General features: G+C 32.0%; 1 protein-coding gene across 1 annotated transcript; it reads left to right on the plus strand.

The window, feature by feature from the left end:
* Positions 1–79: 79 nt before the first annotated feature.
* Positions 80–8,378, plus strand: LOC105329040 (calmodulin-lysine N-methyltransferase). Its single transcript, XM_011430173.4, has 10 exons — positions 80–378; positions 742–803; positions 2,133–2,193; positions 2,821–2,875; positions 3,295–3,358; positions 3,879–3,945; positions 4,694–4,768; positions 4,860–4,923; positions 5,326–5,454; positions 8,172–8,378. Exons 1-10 carry the CDS (start codon positions 95–97, stop codon positions 8,247–8,249), a joined length of 939 nt encoding a protein of 312 aa, XP_011428475.3. The 5' UTR covers positions 80–94; the 3' UTR covers positions 8,250–8,378.
* Positions 8,379–12,456: the final 4,078 nt, after the last annotated feature.

A 12,456-nucleotide genomic window follows, 5' to 3' on the forward strand; every position in this document is an offset into this window, starting at 1 on the left:
AATAAATATAATTTAAATTTTAAACAAACTTGATAAAAAACAATATGAATAAAATATTAGAACAGATACTTAAACAAATAATAATTACTCCAGGATGTTTTTAAAGGCCGGCAACTCTAACTTAAAAATCATGAATGCATGTGATGTTCGTCCACATAACCAGAATGACAGAAAAACAAAGGCACTCCAGCGATGGAAGATTTTAAAACAGGCACTTACAGGTAGCAGTTCCTCAGAAACATGCGCGAGCGATGTATCAGTTCGGCGATTCTCCAGCTTTGGTTTACTGAAAACAGAGAAAATATCCACAACCCCTGAAGGCAATGTGTGGTTTCGATACACAGCACCTGGAAAACCAGGGTTCTGTATGTCTGTCAGGTAAGAGGGATCTAATAACCACAGCTAAAGTACGTTTACTGGTAGGGCCTAATAATTTTTCTGTGATATTTTGTTATTTACTTCTGGAGGAGGTTGGTTGCTCGTTTAAATTGCTCTTTTGGTTACCAATTCTGTTTATATATATATATATATATATATATATATATATATATATATTTCACTTATTACTCAATAATAACATTGTTTATGTCTCTGCTCAATACTCTTATTCATAGAAACAATTAAGGTATCAGTTTGTCTGTTTTGGAAGCATTTAAAGTTAACTTATTTTTATATGGGAAAAAATTATGACACATTAATTGCTGTGTTAAGTTCTGACAGGATTTGTGTGGTTTTTTCCAGACATTTACCTGGAACTATGGATGCCAGCACACTCCTGGGCTTCAACAATACAGGAAATGTTTGTAAGTAAGCATTTAATCAGCTTCTAAGTTCTTACCCCACACACACCTGTATGCTGCCCTGTCTATGGGATGCATGGTCAAAGTCTCCATGATAAAATTTCACGAGCTTTACATTTATACAAAGTATTATTGAGAACAAAGTTTGAAAAAGTACACGCTGATTCGCAGTCAAGTTCAATCAGTTTGCTGATTTATCATTTTTACAACTGTTACGCCTTGATGGCTTTATTTTAGATTTAAGTAAAACTGTCAAATATTGTAAAGAGTTGTCTTTCCTACTAGAGGAATATTGGTCTATATAATATTAGGCTAAAAATTAATGTTATGAAGAAGAATTTCATTAGGTCATTTTTCAAAGTTTGATTCATCTGCACATATACGCATGAATTAATACTTGACTTGTCTATAACAAATCCATGACAGTGGTAGATAGATTACAGCTATTTTTTCTCCAAAATAAAGTAGAGTTAATGGTCTTTAGGACAAGGTCTTCAACAATAGTGATCCCCACGTCACTGTTTCAGTAGATGATGAGGTCCACTGTTGCTGTCACAGTAAGTGTTAAAATCAGTGTCACAGTCACAGTTGGCACTGTCGCTTATTAACTAAGGTCTTATGTCACTGTTTCAGTAGGCTCATACTGAGAACATGTGTACCTGTATCAGCAGGTGCTTGCTGACTGAGGTCCCATGTCACTGTCTCAGCAGGTGCTTGCTGACTGAGGTCCCATGTCACTGTCTCAGCAGGTGCTTGCTGACTGAGGTCCCATGTCACTGTCTCAGCAGGTGCTTGCTGAATGAGGTCCCATGTCACTGTCTCAGCAGTTGCTTGCTGACTGAGGTCCCATGTCACTGTTTCAGCAGGTGCTTGCTGACTGAGGTCCCATGTCACTGTCTCAGCAGGTGTTGACTTATAGAGACCCTTTGTTTTTGTTTTTGGTAGATGCCTTACTGAGGTTTATGTCATTATCAGTTGATGCTGACTTTTATGGTTCTATGTCAACGTGTCTCTAAGTGCTGAGATTCAAAGTCCCCATGTCATTTTTAATTTGGTGATCATTTACTAAGAAAAACCATGTGACATTGTCACTGACAACAGAAGCTGCTTTGCTGAACTGACAGGCAATTGGCAAATGAGTGAAACAAACACCAGACTAGATACAACAATCAAATTTGAATCCCACAAAGCTCTAGATCTGTTGTACTTAATACGAATACAAGTATCTGTACCAAACATTAAAACATGGTTTGTATTTCTGTACCAAGCTACAGTGAAAGGTCAGTTGAGTAGAGTCCTTAGATTTGACACAACTTTATTTACCTGTTACAGGTGTGTGGCCCGCAGAGGAGGTCATGACTAATTACTGCTTCCAGCACTTAGAGAACTTCAGGTAAAATTATGCAGGTAGAGAAGGTTAATCATATTATTGATCACTATTTTGAATCAATGTGTAAGAAAATAATCTGCTTATTTCTGGTTTTCATAACAGTTTTGGAAAATGAGTCATTCAGGTTTTATATTATGATTTGTGCTCATTTGTCAACCTTGATGATGCATTTGTATACCTATCTGATGCCAAATCTACTGTACACCAAATCTTTGTTTGTTTTATTGTTATCAATGGGCTGATTTAAAAAGCAGAGACAATAAATCACAATGCTTTGCATATACAAATGCATTAGGTAAAATATTAAAATTTGACAAACATTAAAGTTTTATTAAGTAAAAAGAACATGAATATAAAATAACTTAATAAGCAGTTTCTGCACAATTGAAAATAGATATAAAGTTTGAAATTTTAGGATAGAAATCAATCTAAGCTATTAATTGAACAATTTAGATTTTAAATGAGATTCTATAAAATCATAATATGCTAACCAATTTAGAAACCATTATTGGGCATAATTTCATCTGTAAATTGACACTAGAAAATAAAAAAAAAATTCTGATGCAATCTATGTCCCACATGGCTGTACTCTTAATTTTAAAGCTATATTTGATCAATTATGTTTTGTAGTGACCTTGCGGTGTGTGAGTTGGGCGGAGGAATGACCTGTCTTGCAGGTCTTGCTGTAAGTTTCACATCACAATTTGGCTGTCTATTTTGAAACGTATTATTTCAAATGAAAATGTTAAATTGATTTAGTTTTAACAATGAAACAGATTACTTCAGAACCATTTTAACAAGACCTTGGACTTTCAATAGGATGTAACGATCTATTTCTTGCGTCAAAACAAGTTAAAATGATGCTAATTTCAAGCGAAATATACACCGATTGTGTAGTCTTTGCTCAAAAGCCAGACCCAGACAAATCCTGTTAATTTCAAAGAGACATAACTGAGTGGCCTACAATGAAATAGACAGGCCTACGTCACATTGTCGTTTGACTCACCTACCCAAAGTCCAAGCTCTTGTTAAAATGGATCTATGTTAAACTATTACATGTATTATAAAAAGAAAAGAATTTTTAGTAATGAAATAACTTTGCAGTTGGCCCTTGAGTCCAAGGCAGCCCATGTTGTGTTAAGTGATGGGAATGAAGACTCTGTGGAAAGTATGTTAAGATTCCACCATTATATTCTCTCTCTCTCTCTCTCTCTCTTATATGTTTGTCTCTATGTGTCTCTCTCTCTTCTTTGCTTCAAAACTTACAGATTTATTTTCCATTTTTGATTTTTTTTTAAAGATTTGATATATATATAATTCTGTTTGAAAATTATTAAATTCATTTTCCATTTTAGATTTTTTAAAGATTTGATGAGTATAACATTTTGGTATATCTGCTTTTTTGTGTGCCACAAAATTTCCAAAAACAGGGTTATAAATATGTAATGTTTTTTAATTATGTCAGTCTTTTTTTGTTTAGCAATTTTCTTGATTTCTAATAGTTAATTTCTGTGTATTGTAATTTCTGCAATGTGAAAGTGATAGAAAAAAGCAAAAATTAGAGTATCAAAATAAGTGAATAAATGATATTGGCCCAGCTTGCAAAGTATGCCCACTATTTTGCAATAAAGCAGTAAAACAATATTTTAAAAAACATATATATGATGTGAATTATTTTTAAATTTCAGATCTGAATGTAATTCTTGAGCAAAAAGACAACCAGTCAAAATTTGGAAAAACTAAAGTTTCATCAAGGTATTGTATTAAAGGGTCTTGGACACGATTTGAGCTCAAAATTTTATTTTTTCACTTTTTGCATCTAGAATGGTAAATTTGGGCATTTTAAATGATACTTTAAAATTTGAAAGTCAAATATTGAGTTCCAAGCAAGATACGGAGGTCGAAATTCTTTGTTATGTAAACAAAGCTCGAGTCTTGTAATTGTTTACATATGTGTAGTATTGTTATAATTTTCAATCAAATGTTGCTTTTTTGTTAATAATATTATTCATAAACACATTGGATCAATTTATCTTGTTTAGCATAATATATTTGTCAAAGAAATGGCAATTTCTGCATTATTTGTAAACATTTGTATGACTCAAGCCTTGTTTACCTAACAATGAGTTCATACCTCTCTATCTCGCATGTAACTTGGTTTCTAACATTCAAATTTAAGTCAATCATTCAAAATGCACAAATAAGCAATTTTAAACTATAAAAAGTAAAAAATAAAATTTTGATTCAAAATCGTATCTAGGTCCCTTTAAACAATAAAATAATAATCAATAATACAATCAATAAATATGATTATCTTATCATCGACTAATGAGTGTACTTTTATTTGTAAAATATCCACCTCTTACCTCAAATAACTTGACTCTGAAGTTGTACAAAGTTTTTAAATATTGAAATAAGGGAATGTAGATTCTGCCGTTTGATTTTTGTTTTAGGATATTTTTGTTTGCTGGGTATCTAAATCCTTATTTCTGCCTTGTTGTAGACTTATTCGCTGGGGTAAGGATGAGACTCACCAAGACTTGCATGGAAGCTTCGATGTCGTCTTGTGTGCCGACTGGTAAGAGGCCGTCATTGTTTACCACTGCGTTTTAGATAGGTGATAAACTGGTAAAAATAATTTTAAATATAATCTTTTTATCTTTTTTCAGTTTGTTCTTTGATGATGGTAGAGCTGACTTAGCAGATTTGGTATTTGACATTCTGAAACCCAAAGTAAGCATTTTAAACTCAATAACAAGGTTAGCTATGCAATGCATAAACTTTGTTATTTGTCTATTACAGCCTGAACTTATAAACAAGATAACAGTTATGTAAATTAAGGAACATTCACTGGTGTTAATTTGACAAATGTATCAATTTTGTTTACAAAAATGAATTGCTATTTGTATTAATTATCATACACATGTATTTATTAGCATTTTTTATAACATTATTTGTGTTCCGGACTTGTAATGTGTTGTGACATTGGATCATTGTTTTGTTCAAATGTTCCAATAATTTATTGACCTAATAGGCTCAAGTTGAGTCATTGTCTTTGTTCTGAATCAGTTGTATTACTAACTTTGGTGTAGAGCAGTTGACTTAGTTTTTATTAAGTTGTATTACTAACTTTAGGGTAGAGCCATTTTGTTTGCTCCACACCGAGGGAATACATTCCAAGCCTTCTCAGAATTAGCTAAAGAAAAATTCCATGTAGAAGTACAAGATAATTACAGCCAGGAGGTGTGGGGACTCCACTGTAAGGTAAGTATATATCAGCATAGTAAAGAAGATGCCTTCAGGATGTATTTTGTAATTTAGTCAGTTTACATTGGGAATCAGCATAGTAAAGAAGAAGAAGAAGAAAAGCACTGTATATTTATCTAAAGTAAAGTAAACTGTTTGAATCAGCATTGTCAAGTAATGCATCTATGAGCTAAGTACATAAGATTTACATTTTAAATTGGCCCTGTAAAGTAGAAAAATATGTAGTTTATAATATATGCATAACATTATACAATATTATGATGTTTAAATAACATTGAAATGGACAATTACAGTGGAATAGTTGTAAAGTGTGTTATATTGTACAATATTGGAACAAAAAGCATCATCACAATGTAATACAATAGATATTGTTATTGTCATTAGAGGTCATCATACTTAAGTATTACCTAATATATCATCATGCTTTAGTATTACTTAAGGGATCATCATAATAAAATATTACTTTAGAGATCATCATTCTAAAGTATTACTTAAGGGATCACCATACTAAAGTATAACTTTAGGGATCATTATCATAAAGTTATACAATAAATATTGTAATTGTCAAATAGGGATCATCATACTGAATTATTACTTAAAAGATCACAATACTAAAATATCACTAAAGGGATTATCATAATAAAGTATTACTTCAGGGATCATCATACTAAAGTATTACTTAAGGGATCATCATACTAAAGCATTACTTAAGAATCATATATATAAGTATTACTTAAGGCATCATCTTAAATTATTACTTTAGGGATCATCATACTAAAGTATTACTTGAGGGGTCATTACCATAAAGTTAAACAATAGGTATTGTAATTGTCAGTATGAATCAGCATACTTAAGTACATTGTATTACTTTAGGGATCATCAAATTTAAGTTTTACTTTAGGGATCATCATACTAAATCATATCTTTAGGGATCATCTTGCTAAAGTATTACTTTAGGGATCATCATACTAAAGTATTACTTTAGGGATCATCATACTAAAGTATTACTTTAGGGATCAGTATGATAAAGTAATATGTTAAGAATTGTCATTATTAAGTATTTATTTACTTTAATAGGGATATTCTCTATAAACTACTTCATCAGAGATTATAATTGTGAAGTAATTCTTTAATAGGGATCATCATCATAACATGATCTTTAGATATCATATAGGCAGTTTACATTGTGAATCGGCATAGTATAGGATACAATATTTGAGGATCGTCATTATAAAGCAATGCTTTAGGGATTATCATCAATAAGAAATACTTCAGGATCATTATAATATCATAATAATACTTTAGGGATGCAAATTTATTAAGTAATACTTAAGGGATCATCATTATAAAGTAATACTCTAGGGATTATTAGATCAATATTTTAGGGATTATCATGTAAAGTAACACTTTAGGGATCATTCTTCAGATGAGGAGTCTGAATTGTAAGGCATCAACATTTGCTTTATACTGCAAAGGTTAGGATTTTCGAAGTAAATACAACTTAAGGGTAGGACCTTTTTTTGCAAAGACCTTTAAAAAAAGTCACAGATTGTGATCTTTGTTATAAACCATAGACTTTAAAGATTTGTACATAATGATAAGATCTTGATGTGTTATTAAATCTTTTAAAAGTCACTAAATTGACTTATAAGTTAATGGTCAGCAATTTTTATGCTTAATGCATTAATATTACGTCATTACTATAATGATGTTAAAACTCTTTGTTTCTTCAATTATTGTGAAAGTTCACTTTAAATTCCAAGTGGATGTAAATCCATGAAACTAAGATTTAAGCTTGTTTTATTCATATTTATAAAGGTGAAAAAATGTAAAATAAACCACAAATTATGAATAACCTAAAAATTATGATTATTATTTTACGTGTTTTGAGATTGTAGACGGAAGGCAAAAAATATCTGGTTTTTGTTAAATTTCTGACACCACTTAAGCACCAATTTGCACACCATTGTATGCTCCGCTATGACCTCCCTCTGAAGATTTATATCCAGTCATTTACATATTCAACATCTGTGAAGACACTGTTTTTAAATATGCTGAATGCATTTAGATGCAGGTCAGGTCAATGTGAACTCATCTATGTAAAGCATGCCTGGCTGTTCTAAAACCATTCACCTCAAGCATTCCATGCAGGAATAATTAGCTTAGAGTACACTGATATTACTCATTCTCTTCTTCCTCTACTCTTAGAACAACCATAATAACTAAAAATCAAAAGGTCACAGTTTCTCATTTGAATAGTGAAATATATAAATTTAGAAGCTATCTGGAATAAAATTAATATATTTACAAGACGTGCCATATTTAGAGCTCTGGTATTGTTGTGGTGAAGTTGTCCTTGCCTGTCCCACTCCAAAGTTTGTCTTTTACCAGGAAGCGAAGTTATCAGGAAGTTCTCTGCCCCTATCTTGGTTTTTTTTTTTAGATCGATCAGTGAAGTCATGTGATACAATATGTGCCAACTACAGCATTTTATTGAAGGACTTAAAAATTATCGCATAAAATTTTTGAAAAATAACTTTATAATAATATTTTTGAAAAAATAGTTATCCTTAAAATGACATTGAAGGGCAGAGAATATTTGCGATTGACGCATGTTAAGTGCATTTCCAGCATTTCTTTTAACAATCCGAAATATTAAATGGAAGTGATATTCTTATATTTAAAAAAAAATCAATTTTTTTTTAATCTTTAAGATGAAGTCCACTGGCAGTGATATGTATGATGAAAACATTCATTACCCTCGCCTAATAATACTCACCAAGGCAGGCTGACGATCCGTGGTCATCACTGTGAACAACGCTAATCTGTGATACAATGTATTCCAAATACTCGCTGCATATCCAAACCAGTGCAACGTGGATTATTCCTCATTTTATCATTGAAATAAAATATGTTTTGTATGAGTTGTTTGAGTTAAAATTTTTAGTTCACCTGACTGAAGGGACACCCGAGCCTATCTGACCTGGCCCTGTAGTTGTGAGTCCGCGATCTGGACTTTTCACAGTTTCATCCGTTTGTCCAGAATCATAAAAAAACCTTCTGTAAGTTAGGTAGTTTTACAAAATGTGATCCTAATTTCCGAATCACGACACTGGTTTTTCTGATTCCGTATCACCTTTCTCTAAAAACCAGGATGAGTTACACCATAAATAACGTCTTTACGATTAAATAGAGTTCCCTTTACATAATTTTTTTTTCAATAAGTAAACGTATATTTGATTCCACAAAAAAAAATTGGTAATTAATTTTTCTTTTTAGTTGAAGGATGTGATACAAATTTTTAACATTATAACAGTAACTTGGTCGAAGGAGCCACCTGCCTCCCAAAGACCTATTTCAATACGGGGTTTGATATACTATACATGCAGTAAGGTTACTTATTAAATTTTAATATGTTTGTTTATAAATATTAGGCACACCAATGTAGTTTGCTTCAGGACATAGTTGCTCAAGTGGTCTCATGTTTTTGTACTTGTGTTGGTTTTAAAATATTGCGAAGCCCGTATTTTACCCATGTATTATTTTAAATTTATGTTGATTTGGTCGTATTTGTTACAATTTGAAGTTGAATATAAATAAACACCATGATGATTGTCCCCTGTAGTTAAGTAAAGTATTTCACAAGGCCGTTATTTAAGCTGATGGGTTGGCATGCCATCACCTGACTGTGTGAAACAGGTGTCGCGTCTCTTAAAAAACAAACAATCTACCGATGTCCTTTTTTCTAAAGTACATTGTATAATTTTATAGTTTATAACGAAAGATCAGCATAGCATGGAAACGCCCACACAAACTATATATATTTTTGTCATTAAACACTTTATTTTAAGATATTTTTTGTTTTAAATTAGATAAAATTAGGATAGCAAGATATGCATTGTACAATAAAGTGACAACATGTGTTATTTAACACATTGACTTTAATAGGTGTTTACTGTTTGAAGATGGGGAAAACCTTAATAAGATTTTCTATAATAGTAACATATAAAACTGTTTGGCACAAGAATAAGTCGGTTTGACGTTGCTCTGCCTCTGTTTATTTCAGGAACCGGTCCCCTGTTGTTTTCCAGGGGCCCAGCACTGGAATGTCAGTACAAAGAGGAGAAATTGTATAGCACTTTCAGTAACTCTAAGTCAATGTACCCCAATATAAACGCAACAAAAGTTATACACAACAACAACTGAAAAAGTATAAATTATATCTACAAAATCTGCCTGTTTCTCAATTAAAATAAAAGTTTCATTTTTTTTGAAATTTCGTTTTAATGAATACCGTACATAAAACGCATAAGAATACAAACAGATTTTTTCCTTTGTTAGAGTGTTTCCAACACTCAATTATATCATAATGATTACCAGTATGTCTTTAAAAGCCAACACGGAGAAAAAAGGTACTTATCTCCAGATTTATGGAGTTCTCTTTGATAAATTGGTAAGGCGGTTTCCACAAAACGAGCGCGATGTTGTAGAGAAAGAAAAAGAAGATTTAGCAGTGTTGGCCCCGTCTTAAATCTGTGTGACTGGGTGATATATCGCGGGAGTAATGTTATTCAATGCTTTAGGTATTGCGTGATGGTCTGAACTACTCCAAACTCCCACAACATGTATATAGAATACAGATACTAAGACCACAGGCACCTGGATTTTCATAGAACCCGCCCCCCTCTCAATATTCTTCCTTTTATATTTAGATGTAGATGCTATGATTATTTTATATTCTATTTCTCACTCATATGATACAGATATACCATCGAAGTCCTCTGCTAGTACATAGAGTAAAAAACACCTGTAGGTTTTAACTAAGAACTGAACCAGTAACATTGACACCAGGGCACTTTTCCTCCAATTAATTTAATGATTTAGCTCTATATAAAAACGGAGAACATCCCTAAAAATTGGAGAGAGGATATTTCATGAAATCGTGCGTTGTTATCATCCTATTTGCGTGATAGAAATTCGTCTTCTACACTGCAGTATTAACACCAGATGAAGCAGACATACAGAGAAAGGAAATGTGAGATATCTGTCACAAGCACCTGCAGGACAGGTTTGTAACAGGTGTGGGTCCTTATCTCTCAGTCTGGTCATTTTTTACCACCTTCACCGGTCCCTCCAACTTAATCTTTAAATATAGGCCATATGCTTCATTTGCACATACATACAAATTCTTATTTGTGTATAAGGTAATGAAATTTATTACTTACTTTTTGATGCATTGTTTAAATAAATGTTGGCAAAAATAATCATGGTATTCAGATCTCAGTGATATGTTTATCAAAATGTCAGGTCGTTTAAGATTGCATTACATTTCTTCAAACGTCTGTGCACTAAATAATGTATATAGAAACCTATGTATAAAATGTCAAAGCCAGTAAAATTTTCTTCATACAGGTTTTTATGAGATTTTGAGCCTTTCATATTTCGTTAATTTTTCATGTTTTTATCAGCTTTTTGGACCTTCCCAGCTATATCCCTGCAAAGGGTTGACGTCCTGTATCGTGTGCATGTTGTACCACCACAAGTCAAAAACTTAACAGTGTATATTTTACTATGTCCTATCCACCTACTTTTTGCGTTATTTTACCTCCCGTCTGTTACTTGCAATTTCAATGTATAAAGTCAACACAACAGTCATAGCAGCAAGTTTCGCATTTTACTTCTGATTCACATGTACTTGACATTATGGGCCTACATATTACTCACCAATTTCAACAGAAGACATATCTCTTACTAAAAAAAATCATTAAAATAATTTCATGAATTTTAGCTACATTCATAACCCTTCAAGTACAGCAAATCTCAATTTTGCTAAAATATTGACAGTAACTTTATTCGAAATTGTCCCTTGCTTCCTTTGAAGTTAAGGAGTACTTGTAGGTATTTGATATGTTAGCTATGATGAGGGGACGGAATTAAAGTCTTCTATGTATTTGATATGTTAGCTATGATTAGGTAACGGGTTTGAGGTTCTTACAGGCTAATATTGTGTTGGTGTTGTTTTAGTTTTGGATTTAAGGTTCTTTTTGCAAAAAGCGTTATGATGTTGTTCGGGTTAAGGTATTGTTGTTCTGTTTGGTTAAAGGATATTATTTCGCTGTTACGTTTATTTTTGTTTGTGTGTAATGGCATTTTACTTGTCAAAAATAACTTTCATTCATGCTTTAAGTGATATGGATATTATCTCAGGTACTGCAGTTCTGTCAGTATGGGAATTTTTAATTGACTTGTAATATTTGATAAAGTATTGCATCTCTTTCTTACCTGTAGCTTTTTGTTATATACTGGAAACATTACAATTATTTAATATGCATTTAATTATATCATTTAAAACATTTACATTGCATGATCCTCTTAATGGTTTTTGTTTGAAATGGTACTGGGTATATATGGTAAACCATTTCTTTTGTAGATTTTTTTACCATGCTTTAGATGTAACTGTTCTTAAATGCTTGTAGTTTTTTTGCAAAATACTGGATACGGTTTAAATTTTTTAAAATGCGTTGTGTTGGAATGAAACAGACTGCAATACAACAGTTCATTTATTCATTAGAACCTTTTAGTGTGGTACTGGTTTTTCAATAACCTTTTGGTGTGGTACTGGTTTTTCAATAACCTTTTGGCGTGGTACCGATTTTACAATAATATTTTGATGTGGTACTGTTTTTATAATAACCTTTTGGTTTGGTACTAGTTTTACCATAACCTTTTAGTGTGGGACTGGTTTTATAAGAAACGTTTCGTGTAGTACTGGTTTTGCAGTTTTTTGATACTCGTTAAGTACTTTGTTTTTATGATAATCTTTTGGTTTGGTACCGGTTTTACAATAACCTTTTAGTGTGGCTCTGATTTTATATTAACCCTTTTGTGTATGGTTCTTGATCCGGATGGGTCTTTTACACTTTCAATGTTGATCTATTGTTTTGTATGTGGTACAGCAGTTCTATTCTACTTTAAATGTGTTAATATGGTTCTGACTAC

This window comes from Magallana gigas, chromosome 6 (genome assembly GCF_963853765.1).
Source record: "Magallana gigas chromosome 6, xbMagGiga1.1, whole genome shotgun sequence".
NCBI lineage: Eukaryota > Metazoa > Mollusca > Bivalvia > Ostreida > Ostreidae > Magallana > Magallana gigas.

Bases quoted from the DNA above. Each gene is read 5' to 3' on its own strand.
- LOC105329040 (XM_011430173.4), top strand. From the start codon at position 95: ATGTTTTTAAAGGCCGGCAACTCTAACTTAAAAATCATGAATGCATGT. The intron at 3,946-4,693 runs GTATTGTATTAA...GCCTTGTTGTAG, and splicing joins AAAACTAAAGTTTCATCAAG to ACTTATTCGCTGGGGTAAGG. The intron at 5,455-8,171 runs GTAAGTATATAT...TTAATCTTTAAG, and splicing joins TGTGGGGACTCCACTGTAAG to ATGAAGTCCACTGGCAGTGA.